The sequence below is a fragment of the Cricetulus griseus genome, chromosome 2 (genome assembly GCF_003668045.3).
Source record: "Cricetulus griseus strain 17A/GY chromosome 2, alternate assembly CriGri-PICRH-1.0, whole genome shotgun sequence".
In the NCBI taxonomy this organism is placed as follows: Eukaryota; Metazoa; Chordata; class Mammalia; order Rodentia; family Cricetidae; genus Cricetulus; species Cricetulus griseus.
In genome coordinates, this window is record NC_048595.1 from 313,173,514 (window position 1) to 313,190,751 (window position 17,238).

Here is a 17,238-nt window from a genome sequence, read left to right on the forward strand (position 1 = left end):
GTTCTGTCTGTCCTACCAGAGCTGACGTTTTACAGAGCCATTCAATAGCAATCAGGGACTGTAAGCTGACATAAAGCTTCTCAAAATAGAAAATTTAACTTTTGCTTTCAAATTATATCCCTACAGACTTCATTGCAAATAAAAATACTGAGAACTGTAGTCCCATACTGCACATCCTTGTACTGAATGTTAAACTGTCAGCAGGATTTTCAGGTCATTTGACAAAAAGGATACAGGTGCAGTAGCCAGCACTGAAGGTGACTGCTGTTCTCATCAATCACTTTGCCTTTCTTTAAGTTGATACATAATGGACCCCTTCAATCAGCTTCCATGTTCTTTGTCACTTGTTTGGGAAGAAGGAAAAAAAAGGAAGGAAGGAAAGTAGAAGGGCCAGGCTGTGAAGTCAAGGTTAGGAAATGAATTATTATTTACTCAGGATCCAGTGGTGTCATTGTGAAGGGGGTTGCTCTTCATAAAACACTGGTTTGAGCTGTGTGGTGATATGCAGTTGGAAGCTCTTGCAGGTCTCTGTGTGGGCCATGCTGATCAGAGTAGTGATCCAAACTGTGAACTTGAGTTAAGACATTGTGTTGTGGCAGAGACATGTTTTGTGTCAGAAGCATGTTCAGATCACCATTGTTTTTACTTCCCAAAATTGCAGCAAGTGTTTAACCCCGAGAGCATCGTTCTCAGCAGAGTGTAATGTGGATCAGCCACTGACAACTGAGCTTTTATGCCTTCCACCATGCTTAATTTGAATCAGAGCTTTCTCACATTATTTCAGGGGAGATGGGGTTTGGGGTGGAATTTGTAAGGTTTCCCCACTTTCTAGAACGTGTAGTTAGTACTATTCACCAAGTCTGAATTGCTCATTTTAAACAGGCTGCAGGTAAAACAATTGAAAAGAACTATCAGGGATTAGCATCTGGCATGGCAGGTTCCCCTTAGAAAGCAAGCCCTTGGAACTAATTCCTTAAAGAATGAAACACACCTAAGAGAAGGTTATCACCTCATCGGTGTTTTGGTAAATAGGCACACAGGAATCCTAACACAGCCGCGCACCCCCACCCCCATCTTCAATGGGGTTATATATATTCTAAGACAGACCAGTGTGTCTTTTAGGAGTCTGTTTTTATGGATATGTGGCTTAATGCCTCTGTCTTACTTCTAAGTCCTCAGCCAGAGGTGCTGTTGTGTCAAAGACAGTGTGGTGACCTGAGCAGGTGTTAGATTACACAAGGAAATTATGTATCCTGGATATGTGAAATTTGCTTCCCAGTTTGTAAGAATTCATTGGTTAGAAGAAAGAATATAGCTTAATGTTTTTTGTAGTCTCTGTAGATTTGACACGTGTGTCTGCAGTGAATTCTCTTGCTTTCAATTAAAACTTTGGAGATTAAGGTTTCTTGATGAGTTTCCTCTCTCAAACCTGATTAATTCTGTTAATAAATATGCAAGGAAGCTAGGTGCAGAGGCTCACATGAAACCCAAGGTATGTGGGGGCTAAGACCAGAGGATCTGGAGTTCAAGGCTTTGCCTAGGCAATATAGTGAAACCCTGGCTTGAGACAAGAGTGTGCATGAACTCTTCTACTCTCTGTACATTGCAGTCTTAAGTTGTGACTGAGTAAGTCATGGCTGCATTTTCAAGGCATGTTTACATCCTAGGAAAGTAGAAATCACGTGAGCTGGAAGGGAAAGCAGAGTTTCAGCTAGAGATGTTTATTCAGAGGGAAAGTCTGTGAAGGAGAAGGACCAGAGCTGCCAAGTCTGTACAGTGGAAAAAGCATATATATGTGTGTGTGTGTATACACACACACACACACACACACACACGCGCGCGCGCGCGCGCCTTCTCTAATATCATTTATATATGTGGTGTTTCTACCAAGACACATTTGCCATTCAAGATAGGTTTCTGTCAGATCAATAGGCACTAAATTGACACTTTTTCCCAACAGTATTTGTTGCATACCTGGTGATGCTTTTTGCCTAAGTGCTCACTAGCACACCTGTGGTACTCATCCCTACAGTTGTAATATGTGACAGACACAAACAGCTGCAAGATGATTAGAACCTGATTGCAGAGATTCACAGAACCTCTTAAACATCAGACCCTATATTGTGTCTGTTTCAGAAAGCCATGTCTCTAAACAAAGTTGCCTTTTAAAAGTTTCTTCAGGGTAGTATGCTTTATTAATACTTACCCACACCTTTCTATCCCAGCTGTCTCATTATCAGTTCATCCTGCCCAGCCCAGAGTTCCTCTCCATTTTGTTTTCCCCATTGAAATGAGTTTGTTCTATAGTTAGCCAGAGTCTATTACTACTGTTAATATTAATCCAAGAGTAATCCCATTTTGCACTCATATTTTAACAGAAAGATTTATACCTGCCACCTGAAGGGGGTTAAGATACAGTGACTTGAGAAGGGTGGTATTTTATTTGTTCCTTAGCCACAAAAAGATCACAATCAAATCATGGTACTTACTAACATGAAAGGATGGCTGCAGGGGCAAGCATCTTTTTTTAAGCTAAACTCCTGGCAAACAGATACCCAGACTGAGAGCCATTCACACCCAGTAGTATCTGTGGCAATTGTTTTTGACACCAGCAGGAAAGGAAGCACTGCAGGGGAGAGACTGCTCCTTCTCAAATTTCACTGCCACAGTGAGTTTCCTGTGTTCATTTGTCCCACCTTCTTCCTAGTAGATTTACAACACAAGAATCCACAGTGGGTGGTTTCAAAGAAAGTTTTCTTACTAGTGCCACATATTTCCACAAACTTGATGGCTTAAAGCAATGCAAATTTATTGTCCTTTTATAGTTTATATATGAATGTTTTGCCTGCATGTATATGTGTGTGCCACGTGTGTGCAGTGCCTGCAGAGGCCATAAGAGGGCATCGTCCCTGGAAATAGAGGTATAGATAGATAGTGGTACTAGGAACCCAACCCAGGTCTTCTGCAAAATCAAGTGTTGTTAACTGATGAGCCATCTCTCCAGCCCCACAGATTTATTATCATATAGTCTTTGAAGTCAAGGGTCCAAAATAGCTCTTACTGACTTAAGCTAAACAACCAGGCTGGGCAGTGGTGGCCCACACCTTTAATGCCAGTACTTGGGAGGCAGAGGCAGGCAGATCTCTGACTTTGAGGCCAGCTTGGTTTACAGAGTTAGTTCCAGAAGAGCCACGGGTGTTCAGAGAAACCCTGTTTCCAAAAACAAATAAACAAACAAAATCAGCATGGTTCTGTTCCTTCTGTAGCTGTAGAGAAAAGATGGAATTCTTACCCTTACCCTCTTCTACCTTTCGACCTTCTAGAGACAGCTCACATTCCTTGGAAGCCATCATAGGCCACAGTGATGTGAAGACCATCCTAGGTTCAGATGGTTCTTGCCATGAAGATTCTGGTCTCCTGCCTAATCAAGCCATTGCCACTGGCAGATCCTCTCAAGAAATTTTTGAAAAATTCAGAGCAAATTAGTTTTTGCCTCTTGGTAGGGCTTTTTTGATGTGTAAGAAAATGCTAACACATATTTCAACACTCAGAATTACAGTAAGTTTTTGACAAAAACAGTTTATCCCATTAGATAATTAGCTCATTTGTACTTTTAAGGCATCAGAGAATTAAGTTACTTGTGTTTGGGAAAAGGCTAAAACATGTAAAGAGATTGTGTTATTCAGGCTTAGCACATTGCTAGTCACACAGGGCATAAGACTATACATGAAGTTAAATGATACCTAAATTAAATAATGATGTCAAAGTGGAGTGTGATTAAGACCTATGGCAGTAGTTGGAGCAGTGGGAAGGGTTGAATTGACACACTGGGCTTCAGCTGACCACTGTATTCTCAGTAATATTTGGTGTTTAACTCAATATTATTTTAAAAACTAGGTGACAAATACATGATAGTTTACTGTGATTTAAGTAAGTCAGAACTAAAGTGAATTCTTTGTGCAGGACTGGAAAAAAAAAATGAGGGCCTAAGATCTAAGTCTGAGGCACACTGCTTGGGAAACTACATTTTGAGACCTTTTTTTAAAAACTTCATCAAAGTGTTGTTATGAATCTATGAAACACTGTTCTCAAAATAAAGTGATTCTTTTTGGAGAAGGCCTAGCCCAACATGAAAAGTAAAATTATTTCATGTCTTGTATTCCCTGAGCTCGTACTGTTTTGTGCTATTATATGAGAGGGTTAATCATAGCTGACCTATCTCAGAGCCACTGTCAGGCTGAATGCTCTGAACCAAATGATGGAGTTCATGCTGCCCTCTTCATACTAGTATGGCAAATAACCCTGCATGCGCACTGCTGTCTCCTGGTAGAGTTTAAAGTAGGGACCAATGGGCAGAAGTTGGGTACTCGAAGCAACAATAGGAGCTGAGCTTTGTTGGGTTAGCCTTAGATGGACAGACAGGGAGCTGTGAAGCAGGGTTTTATCCTTGCACTTGGAATTTTCGGACTGATTTGGCTTCAACTCTGTTCCTGTTTGTATGGTAACTTATCCAGAAAGCTTGCAGAGAAAACCATCAAAGAGCACTGCTCAGTGATCAGGTGGATGGGCAATGTCCTGTATAGACATGGAACTTTGCTCTTGAAGAGTTGGATTTATTTCTGGACATCAGCCTCTTTAAAAGCAATGCATCAGCCTCTGTCCACAAATGCTGCTATAGTCAGTGATCTGTTGGCTTGTCCATTTTCAGCTCGTAGTACAAAATAAATGAAAGCCAAGGGCATTACAATTGGGAGGGAAGGAGGGCTGTTATTTAAAAGGCTTTTAAATGATGTCACTATATATTCTTTTAACAACATCCTCTAAAAGCCTTTGAAAAAATAGTCCCTACCTCCCTCTGTTGTTAACAAAGATGGTACAGGGACTGCTCTTTAAAAGGCTGTTAAATGGTGATCCTATATATTTTAACATCAACATCATTTAGAAACCTTTTAGAGACAGTCTCTTCAGCCACTACTGACTGAGAGGGGAAAAGGACATGGGGGAAGGGATTGCTTTTTTAAAGGCCTTTGGATGGCACTATCAATAAATACAGCAATATTGTTATAAAAGCCTTTTTCCAATGATGATTCAGCTTTTTTGATGTGTACTTTTAACCTGGTGACCCTTTGTCATCTGACAGATTGCTGTTTCAACATTGACTGAAAACTCAGTTTACTAATAATCCCCCAAATACCATTTATTGAACTTTGTGGAGCTTAAAAATCAATTACACATATACTGTCTCATTCGGCCTTCATAATAACTAGATGAAGCAGACAGGATATGTAGAATTAGCCCCATTTTGTAGTGGAGAAAGATAGAGAAGCCTAGGGGAGTTACGATGCTTGGCTTCACAGTTAATACCCAAGCTCTACCCACGATCCTGGTTACCTTCACTTCATTACTTATTTATTCATTTGTTTGTTGTTTGTTTACGTTTAGCAGGATCTCACTGTATAATTCTGGTTGGTCTGGAATTTGTTTTGTAGACAAGGCTGGCCTTTAACTCACAGTGGTCTGCATGTGTCTGCCTCTCAAGTGCTAGGATTATAGGCATGTATCACCACCCCAGCACATTCTTATTAATAGTGGTATTCTGACTTGGTCTTCTAAGGTGCCCAAATACTAAGATTTAATATTTTTAATTAGCATAAAAGTAACATTCTGCCACTGAAATTCTGAAGGTACACATGCAGAAGTTGTTGTAGATGGCAGTTAACACAGAGTCCCATAACTGGTCAGTAGGCATAGATTTTGGGGTGCACAGTCCTAAATGAGACATGTGTATCTCCTCCCCTCAAGGCTCTGGGATCATCACAGAAGGTGGTATAGAAAGATTGTAAGAGCCACAGGTGATGAATGACTTCAAGGAAACAGGAGTTTGTGGATACAACAGGACAGATGCACATACGAGCTCTGAGCAGTCTTGACAGCATGCTCAAGACTTGTGTAAGCTCAAACCAGACAAAAGTCTCAGCATGGAGGAGAAGTGGAAACAAGCTCCCACTGTAGTTGAGAATCTATTGACCTTGACTGATGCTGGGTGAGGGGAAGTCAGTTTTATTTAATGATGTGACTGACTCCTGGTAGGTTGACTACACTTGGAGGCAGGCTTCATGTCCAGGAGTAGGTGGACAGCACAGGCTGCACTTGGGTAGGCGTGGGATATATGAATGAGAATAATGTTGGGTAGATATGGATGTTTGAGAGAATCTGGCAGTTGAGGGAAGTGGGTGATATTTTCAAATTACAATGTATGAAATTCTCCAATAGTTAATGAAAGCATTTAACAAAGCAAAATAAAGTAATATAAATATGAATAGGGGTGCAGGTCATCAGTGGCTGTGCTCCACACACTTGGACTCCAAAGAACCTTATGTGCCTATACTGTAAATCAAGTTCTCTGTCAGTGAGAGATTTTAAATGTTCATACACAGATCAGGAAAACTACATATGAGTGTGTAAATGCTTGTCTATGTCTCTATTTCTGTCTTGTGATCTCTCAGAACCCATTTCTCCATCCTTGCTCGCTGTCAGGGATTTCACAGTAGCCTTGGTACCCAAGACTGGCACATGTGTTGTAGAAGGTACCCTTTACAGTCTGTTCTGTCAGACTGAATAAAGTATCCTGGGTCTATTATTTCAAATTAACATACCCATGTACATTGTCTGAGATACTGTTTCCTGCTTCTTAGACTTTTATCTGGATGAGAGGAGACCCATATTCCCTAACTTAAGAGTTCAGTTGAGTGCAAAGAGGCCGAGCCAGCCTTAGAGGCTGTCTATGAAATACATAGCACAATTCCCAGTTCCCCTGACATAGTCTGAAAGCTTCTCTACTGTAGTCTAGCCTGGAATCCAAGCCAATCCATTGTCACCCTAATATCCCTTCCTTATATAAAACTATCTTCCCATGCCTTCTTCCCTCCCTTACCCAATAATCCTTAGATTCCTACTCACATCAATAAGGACTGTGACTTCTCACACATGGTCTTACCAGCCTTCCATTGTCCTAGGAAACCTCCTTGTCTGTGCCCTTGTAACCACACAGCCTGTGATGTGCTGGATTCTGACCTCATGTGGACTGAACTTCAGGCACACTGTTTAATTTTAGCTCAGAAGTGTAACTCGTTGCCTTGCTTGTAACTTGCATGTTCCTCAGCCCCTTTGTTTCTTCAGATTTTATTTTACATTAGTCTAAATTTAAAACAACCCTGAAAGGTAGATAGATATCAGTGCCAGTGTCTCCATTTTGCTGAGCATCAAGGTCATAGAACTTGAGGATCTTTTCTAATGTCCAAGGGCTTGATATATCTTGCTTTCAAAGTCCTTTCTTTTATTTTAATTGAAAATAAATTGTTTTCTTATGATACATTCCAATCATGGTTTCCCTTCTCTTATCTCCTAGATGCTCCATGTCCATCCAACTCCACACCTCCTTTCTCTCTTTAGAAAACAGACCCCCCCCAAAAAAAGATTAAAACAATATGAGACAAAAAAAATCTACAAAAATACCACTGGGTTTGTTTTGTGTTAGCCCTAGGGTCTAACTTTATGTGTGATTAATATACCCAGTCAGACTCCATTGCAGAAAACTAGGCTTTCATTTGCGACAAGTTGTTAGCTGGAGGCATCTTCTTGGTTAGTGATGGAAAATCGAGTCCACTTCCCTCTCTAACTGCTGGCCTTTGAACTTGTGTAGGCCCTGTGCATGCTGTCATAGTCTTTGTGAGTTCATATATGCATCAGTCTGTGGTATCTGGAAGACATGGTATCCTTGGAATCCTCCATTCCCTCTGGCTCTTACACTCTTTCCACCTCCTCTTCTGCAGAGTTCTCTGAGTCCTGAGGGGAGGGGTTTAATGGAGACTTCCTGTTTAGGACTGAGTGTTCTACACATTATCCAGTTGTAGGTCTCTGTGTCAGTTCCCACCTACCATAAGAGGAAGTAGAAGCCCTACTTTTAAGGGAAGCATTTTTATTGGGGCTTATGGGAATAGAAGGAGTCTAAGATCAGGTTGACACACTAAAATAACATCATATAGAATGGGCAAGAAAACAATGAAAATCAAAAAATAAAAAATAGACACAAACTCCTGGCATTTCCTCTAAAATCAAGAATGAGACAAGGATGTCTACTTTTTCCTCACTTACCCCATATAGTGCTCATAGCAATTAAGCAAAAGAAAGACATAAGAGAAGTAAAATAACAAAGGAATAATTCAGACTATCATTTGTGGTGACATAAGACTATAGAGTACTAGGAAACTCTTACCTCTAATATACACAGTAAAGTTTCAGGATACATGAGTCAACAATATAGCAACCTTCCTATATACCAACAGTGTACTCTCAGAGAAAGAAATTGTGAAAAAAAAAAAAATCCTATGCATGGTAGTTCCCATCCAAAATTAAGTACCTCAGAATAAACTTAACCAAGACTTGAAATACCTCTACCATGAAAATTTGAAGACACAGAAAGGGAGCTCAAAGAAGATTGTAGAAGATGGAAAGAGCATATATGTTCCTTATTGACAGAATTAGTATTGTGAAAATGGCTGTATTACCAGGATCAATCTACAGATTTAATGCAGTGCCTAGTAAAATCCCAGTGACATATTTTATAGTTCTAGAAAAAAAATCCAATAATTTCAATGGAATCACAAAAGACCATGAATAGCCAAAGCAATGCTAAGGGATAACAACATAGCTGGAGGTATCTCAAGCCATATAACTGACCAAAATTAAAGCCAAAAGTTATAAATAACTTAAACAGACCCATTACAGGTAATGAGATTGAAGCTGTTACCAAGTTTCCCAACAAGGAAAAGCCCAGGTCCAGACTAACTGCTGAATTCTTAACAAACTTCAAGAAAGATTTCGTAAAAGTTCTTCTTAATTTACTCCATAAAATAGAAGATGAAGAAGCACTAAAAAATTCATTCAACAAAACCACTGTTATCCTGATACCAAAAATAGGTAAAGAAAGAACAACAACAAAAAAAACCCAAAACAACAACAAAAACTATAGACCAATTTCTCTGATTAACATAGATTCAGAATCTCTCAACAAAATATTTGCAGACCCAAATATATTGTGTTCAGAAACACAATAACAAGATCATATAGCATAGACAAGTGAGCTTCATCCTAGAGGTGCAAGGTTGGTTCACAGTACATAGATCAAGAAATTTAAAGCATAATCTCAATTGATGCAGAAAAGGCATTTGACCAAGTTCGCCATGCTGAAGTCCTGAAGATGTTAGGAGTAGATTGAACATACCTCAGGACAATGACGTCTGTACACAAACCTATAACCAAGACTGTACTAACCAGATTTTTTTTAATTAAACATGCTGATAGAAACCTTGTGATTGGGAGGGAAAGAATAAAATGTTGTCAAGTAATTCCTTCTACATTACAAAATCAGTGCAAACTGACACTTTCTACATGTAGGACCAGAAAACTATTAGTGGTGTTAGGAATGGAGCCACAGGGCCTTGTACATGGTAGGCAAGTGCTCTATACTGAGTTTCTTCAGCCCCAGGTTTTTTTGTAAAGAGGGCTAAATAGTGAATATCCACCCAGTGATGCCACTCAATCATGGTACAAAAGTAGCCTTGGAAAGAGAGGGTATAAAAATGAGTAAGTGTCTGTTCCAATAAATATTTTAGAAACTAAAAATGTGTTTTACATATTTTAATATCATAAAAATATTATAGTTTCACTGCCATTTAAAAATGTTAAAACCACTCTTAGTGCGCAGACTACACAAAAATAGGCATTGCTTTCTGGTCCCCATTTTCTGGCATACATATATTAATTAATACATTAAGTGTACATACTGTGTTCAGATCTGCTTGCAAATGAATTTTATTATTATTATTATTATTATTATTATTATTATTATTATTTATGTATATTAGACTTTTGCTCGATTGTATGTCTGTGTGCCACATGCATGCCTGGTGGTACACAGAGGTCAGAATAGGGCATTGGCTGCCCTGGAGCTGAGTTACATAGATGGTGTGAGACAGGGTGTAGATGCGGGGAAGCCAGTCCAGGTATCCTGCAGGAATAATAAGTGCTCTTGACCATTGCTCTCTGTCTCCAGCCCCAACACACAGAGTTTTAAGGTGTGTTGATTATTACAAAAATAAGTAAGGAAGTCTTGAAATTTTCATAATCTATGCTCCTTACTCAAAATACTAGAAGTTATCACAATTATTGTCTACAATAGTCAGGTTTATATACATAAGTAAGAGTTATTCTTAAGATAACAAACCATTTATTTAAAGTAACACTCTAGAAGGTTTAATACATTTCTTTGGATCTGTGCTTCCAGGTAGAGGTAAAGCCAATTTGCCCTTTGCTTTTTTAATCCCATACTAGTTCAGTGTAGTGAACTGGAGACACAATGGGCTCGCTTTCTACATTTACTAGGTAAATTAGACAGTATTGAGTCTTTCTGCCTTGTAACTCTTAACAATTGAAACATACATTGGTTTAAAAAGCACTAATTTAAAAGAAGCAGCTTACCTCTGTTTACAGCCTCTTCCTTACCTCGTCACTTTTGTAAATCATATCTAAATAGGCACTGCTATAAAATAAGCCAAACAAAACAAGACACAAAGAGAGCAGTTTATATATTGCAGCTGTTCATTTTTTTGAAATTTAAAGACAGAACAGATTGATAATACTTAAAGATGATTGTGTAACTAAATACGATTAAAGCATAAAAGGTTGGAAAACATGGTTTTCATAAAGCTTTATGTGGAGATGTCATCTCTGAAATAGTAATGCGGCTGCTGAAGGAGGCTTGGGAGAAGCCACTCACTTGATACTCTGTGTTTTATTTTTCAAGTCTCATTTCAAATTTTATAATTCAATCATTTTGAACAGCTATGTTCAAAATAAGTTTTACAACTTTAATCTTAATAATCTCAAGAAAAAGCAGACATGCTATGTCATAAAATAACTATTAGTGACTAGTTTGTATCCTATAAATCTAACTTGAGCTGATAATATGGTCCATTACCTGCTAACTGCACAGAGTATTTTTCATTTTACACTCTTCAGTTACTTTTTAGTGAAGTGTTAAAAAATATGAAGCTTTTCTCCTCTCTAAAATCGCACGCTGTCTGTCTGTTATTAGGGAGATAACAGCTCTTATAAATGTTTCAGGAAGCACTAAGTCGACAGTTATGTGCTCTCTCACTCCACGCTTATTTGCTTACTGTAATAAACTGATAAAATATGTGTGCTTTGTCTCTGTGTATCTACAGGCGTCATGAGTCACATAGATTTCCTTTAGAAATAATGTTGTGGCTGCAGAATTGATTGCTTATTTTCATAAACCATCCAAAGGTACACACACGACTTTTATTATTTAAACATGTGCTAAGGAGAGATTTGTAGGGGATCATCTCACTGATACTTACGCTTTTGTTCTCCTCCCTCTGTGGGAGGTTTTTTATTGTGGTGTCACTACAGCTGGTGAACTAATTACCTCCTCAGGAATCCTTGTAAGGATGGCTGTGTCATCTGTGTCATCAGCGTCATCTGAGCAAGCTTTTAGCTTCTAGAATGTTTGTTATCACAAAATTAGGACTAGTGTTTTGGGGCCGGATAGATGACTACTCCTCCAAAGGACCCAGATTCAGTTCCCCACACCCACATAGCAACTCACAACTGTCTGTACCTCCATTTTTCAGGGGATCTGACACCCTCACTCAGACATACATGCAGGTAAAACACCAGTGCATAAAATAAAAATAAATCATTTAAAAAATAGTGTTTTTAAGCATTATTTTTCATTCTGTCTTGGGTGGTACAGATTTTATTAAAATCATTTTTTAACCTGAATCTAGATGTTTCTAATGTTTGTTTCATAGAACTCCTTCTCATCAATAAATTTTTCTTTGTGTACACCTTTAGAAGTAGTCTTTTTCTTTTGTTTGTAGTTCCACATATATATTAGAAATTACATATAATAGAAATCTTAAATCATTTCCTAAAACTAATAAATGTTGATGCTAACGATTCTCCACTTATCACCACAGTGTGCCCCAGTAAGCCTGTGATATTTTTAGAAAATGCTGTATTTTAACACTTAGCATTAAATAAAGTATAGTTAGAACCAACACTGGAGGTAGAAATTTTGTTATATTTAAAATGATGAAATTATGATTTGAGTTCTGAAAATGGAAAAAAAAAATATGTTTTAAAGTAAGGAGTGACTAGGAAGCCAAATAATAAATATACTAGGTAAATTATGTATTGTGTTATAACTATGCTGTACTTGTGGTCCACACATTTAGTACCAGTACTCTGGAAGCAGAGGCAGGTAGATCTCTATAAGTTCTAGGTCAGTCTGGTCTACAAAGTACATCCCAGGCCTTCCAGGGATACTTAGAGATCTTGTATCAAAATAAAGCAAGTGGGAGGGACGGGACATAGTATTAAGTGACAATGGGAAAATATAAGGGAGAATATGGGGGATAGAAGTTTTATTAAATTAGGAAGGTAACATTGGAGCAAAGATGTATCACAACTGAGTCAGGTGGATATATAGAGAAAGTACATTCCAAGCAAAGCAAATTATAAATACCAAGGGCATATGGTAGAAGTATGGCTGTGTGGCTGTTGTGTTAAAGGAGCAAGGAATCATGGTAGATGGACTGGAATAGAGTGAGCAATGGTGTTAAGAGTAGTAGGAAATGCAGTCAACAGGGACCTTGAAGCTTTGGGTTTTTTTGTAAAGAGTATTTACTCTTACTCTCCATTAAACTGGATACAATGCTACCTTATCATAATGGATTGGTTCTGGCCACTGTGTTCAAATATACTGAACATAGTGCCTGTTTGGTAGAATGCATAAACAGGAGCCACTAGACTGATTAGACAGCTACCAGAATACTACAGATAGTGGTGGCGGGGGCTCAGAAGAGGGTGGCAACAGTAGAAGCAGAGAGCACTGGTATGATTTACTTAATTCACTCAAGTAGCCCAGTTCTGTCATCTCCCCTATGATGTCATCTCTGCCTGCTCTGAAGCCACCTAGCCTACCTGTGCTGTGGCACTTATCACACTGATTGGTTTCCTCGGTTCTCTGAAATACTTTGTTTTAGAGTATCATTAGCAAAGTCCATCAATAAATGTGAGATGAAAGCGAGAATGAATGAGTGATATTAATGGCTGCTTTGTGTTTGAAATAATGGTGTCCTTCTTAGAAAGCCCTGAGATGACTCATCCTTATCTATGGAGAGATAGCCCTGGGGTCCAAAGAAAGATGACTGCTAAAACTACAATACATGCTCTCAATGACTTAAACCTTGAAATAGGCCCCACTCTTAAAGATATCGAACCCTTCCCATAGTGCCAAACTGATGACCTTGCCTTTAACATGGGGCCTTCAGGATGGGATGCAAGCTGCAAACGACAGCACTCTTGCTCCTCTAGCCTTCAAGTCACCTTCCTTTCTGCATTGTGTTTGTGTTCCCCATGCTGTGTGCAGGCCAGAGTTTATGGGTTTCCAGAAAAGAGAAACTTCCTACATCAGCATCCCCTGACTTGATGATAGGTGCATCTCAGACATGATATAGGTCAAAAGTGACCTGCTCAGGCTCAGGCATGCTTGCTATCTAATTAGAGAGTCAACATGTACATACCACTCATCAGCTGAGGGCTTGTGTTTAGGTTGGTTGTTATAACTTCAGTAGTGTCTCTGAACCCGATGTACATATGAACACTCCCTTGTTCCAGTCACCATTCTAGCTTGGAGTGTGTTTATACTGAGCTTGGAGTGTATTTACACTGAGCATTGCTGTTTGGGTCTGTGCTAAACAGGTTCTGAAAACGTGGAGCAACATTTAAATTATTAAAAATTTTAAAAATACTTTTGAGACAGGGTCTTGCTGTGTTCCACAGGAAGACCCCAGGCTTGTGACCTTATTATCTTACACTCCACAGTTGTGTTTAGAGGTGCATATCATTGAGCCTAAGAGAAAGGGAGTCTCGTAGAAACTTAGACGCCAGTGCTTGCCTGGCACTTTTGAGGTCGTGTTTGATCCTTAGCACTGCAGAAAACCAAAGTAAAACTAATAGTAGAACATTTATTATTGCCATCAGAAAGCCTAAGTGGAAGAGGCCAGTTTCTCTATTCTGAACAAAATTTAAGATCTAAGCAGCTGGTTTTTTTAAAATATATGTTGCAAATAAATTTACAGAATTTTACAACAGTTACTTTAAATTCTGATACTAGCTGATCTTTTATGGAATACTGTTTTAATGATATATAGTAGGCAATTTATCATTTCATATGTATGATACTTTCATTGAATGTAAAATTATTAAGTTATTTATTGTCATCAGTTATTTGTAGCAAGCCTGGTGTGCTGCAGTGCTTAAATTTTCAAAGGAAAGATTGCTGTCTGTGGTTTTGTAGTAGATAGCTTCTCTCTCTCTCTCTCTCTCTCTCTCTCTCTCTCTCTCTCTCTCTCTGACACTTGCTGTTTGTGATTTCAATTAAAATACAGTAAAGGAAAGAATTTAAACTCAGATGTTCAGTGGAGGTACAAAGAGATGATTACCCAATAAAGTACCCAAGGAATTTAAATGAAGATTACCTGATCTCAAAGCAGAGTTATTTTTCTTGGTACTGTGACAAAACACTAGACAGAAACATTTTAGAAGACCAGGGATCTCTGGCTCATGGTGTAAGAGCAGACATAGTCCATTGTGGTGGGAAGCATGGCAGCAGGGATGTGTAGCATTCAACTCCTGCAGGGTAGGTTTTCCTTCCTCAGCGTGTGTCTGCTAGGTGACTTAATCCCCTCCAGTTATGTGAAGATTAATCATCACAATAGGAAAGAGCATTTTAACCAGTAAAACAAAGGATGAAGCCACCTTAAGCCGAAGTTCATAGTGGACGAAGTTCAAAGGGAAAAAATGTTCCTGGTTGACCACACATGACAGTGAATGCCATAATCCCAGGACTCAAGAGGTTGAGGCTGAAGGATCACAGACTGCAGAAGAACCTGTAGATTAAGTTAAGGAGTCAGAACTGAGAAGCAAGGCACATGATGTTCATTATTGGCAGGGATGCCATGTGGTTGAAACATCCAAGAACACCAACTGAAAAACTATCAAAACTAATTATAAAGTTATCAGGAGGGCCATGTATGGAATGTTTAGGGTAAAAAGTAAAAACAAAGCTCATATACTGTTTGTAAAAGGAAAATATTTACATATGCAAAGCATGAGACCTACTTCTGTCATCCAGCTGGATCCCAGAGGATCCCAAGATGGAGGCTCACCTAGGTTATATAGTGAGACCCTGTCTTCCTCCTCCCAAAAATATATATGATGGGGTTGCTTTTGTTGCATATTATTAAAAATATTTTAATATTTACCTGCAGAGTAGAATAAAGTTTCAATACTACTTTGAAGGCATTTACTTTGTAATTTTACATCATTCTGACTAGTGTCTATGTGTGGTATCTTTTAAAGTTTGGTCCTGTGTTTTGTATAATAACTTAGGACAACCATATGTCATAAATATTGTCTTGTTTTCCAAAAGAAGTAATAACTGTCACCCTTTCTTCCTCCCATGTGCGTAGGTCAGTACACCTGTCTTTGTGCCAACAAAAACACATGAGCTGCTTCACAGAATGAGTGGGAAAGGACTGGCCGCCTGGTACTGCTTCCCAAGACAGCCTTGCATTTTCGGTGACAAGATGGTCTCTGTACAAATAACACTGAAAAATACTTCTGATCGAAAGATAGAAAATATCCACATAGGGGAAAAGAAGCTTCCCGTAGGCATGCAAATGCATGTTTTTCATCCAATAGGTAAATACTAATTCTCTTTTGAAACTTGGTAACTAAATGTTTTCATTTATAGAACAGATAGTCTCAGAGAAAGATAGAATACAGCATTATTTTACTGTGAGAGTGCCGTGTGTGTGTGTGTGTGTGTGTGTGTGTGTGTGTGTGTGTGTGTGTGTGTGTGTGTTCCTTCCCCAGGAGTGTGTGTGTGTGTGTGTGTGTGTGTGTGTGTGTGTGTGTGTGTGTGTTCCTTCCCCAGGATCCTAGGCTATATTTCCAGCCATTTTCCTTTTCTTTGAATTTATCATGTAAGAGAAATATGTTTCTTTGCCCTTACTGAATCAGGTTCCAGCAGTCATAACCCCAGTAGTAATGAGAGGATGGGTCTGAGGAATCAAAATCTCCATCTCTCTCTCCTATCTGCATCACCTTCTCTCACCTCTCCTGCTCATCTTTCTTTCTCACTTCATTTTAGATAGCTTATTTTGTATTAAAAACAGGAAAATCAGTCTGCCTTTTTGAATATAGTACCTCTCATAATTCAAGACCCTATCCTGATTCCTTTTATATTCCATAAACTGAAAAGTAAAGGGAACACAGATGAATACTGTTTTATTGTCTTCCTATTCATGCATAGGGTATAGAGGACCCTGTGGTGTGTGATTGTATTTATTGTGCTTTTAAATATCTTTAACCTGTTACTGCCATTTAAGAATCAAGATGTTTTCATGCTCAAAAACAGAAAGGGGAAACCTCAGTTTTCTTACAATAATGCATATGATACAGCAGTGGTGGACCTCGTCTCTGCATGCAGCAGGCAGTGGTGGCCCCTGTCTCTGTGTACAGCAAGCAGTGGTGGCCTCCTGCATGCAGGAGGCATGTGCCACTGGATCCTGATTGCCTCCCACACAGCATGTACTTCCTAGATGCCCATCAGAGAGGCATCTAGGCATCTATTGTACCCCTAGCCATTTTTAAGTATTTTCTTAAAATATTTAGTTTGTATGAGTGAAAACAATTCCAAAGGTGTAGTTGGGAGGAGCTTCAGCCTTAATCTCTATTGATGATGTGTGTTTGTAATGGTCTAAGGTATATGTGAGGCCCTAGGTATGATGTGACTGTCTGGTGTAAACAGAGCTCTTAATTGGTCCAGATAATAAAAAAACCGAAGTCAGATATAGAGGAAGATGCTGAGAGATCAGAGAGAAGGAGCAAGCCACAACACACCTTACCTCCTTAGCGTCTCAGCAGACAAAGGAGTGATTTCCTGTTTCTTCCTGCTTATATTCTGTTTCTGCCCAGCTACCTCACTTCCTGTCTGTCTGTACAGACCTCTGGACCTCTATGGTTAGCTAATGGCAAGCTATGTTCTCTGACCCCGAGACAGGCTTTATTTGTACAAGCATGATA

General features: G+C 39.0%; 1 protein-coding gene across 2 annotated transcripts in view; it reads left to right on the forward strand.

Moving 5' to 3' along the window:
• Nucleotides 1-17,238, forward strand: part of Ap3b1 (adaptor related protein complex 3 subunit beta 1) — a 211,795-nt gene that overhangs the window by 159,980 nt on the left and 34,577 nt on the right. For both annotated transcript variants that reach the window (XR_004768511.1, XM_027401711.2), the window contains exon 23: nucleotides 15,621-15,852. Coding sequence is in view for 1 of the 2 variants with exons in the window: in XM_027401711.2 (XP_027257512.1) it covers nucleotides 15,621-15,852 (232 nt within the window). In the remaining variant the exon portion in view is untranslated. The remainder of the gene's footprint in view (nucleotides 1-15,620; nucleotides 15,853-17,238) is intronic.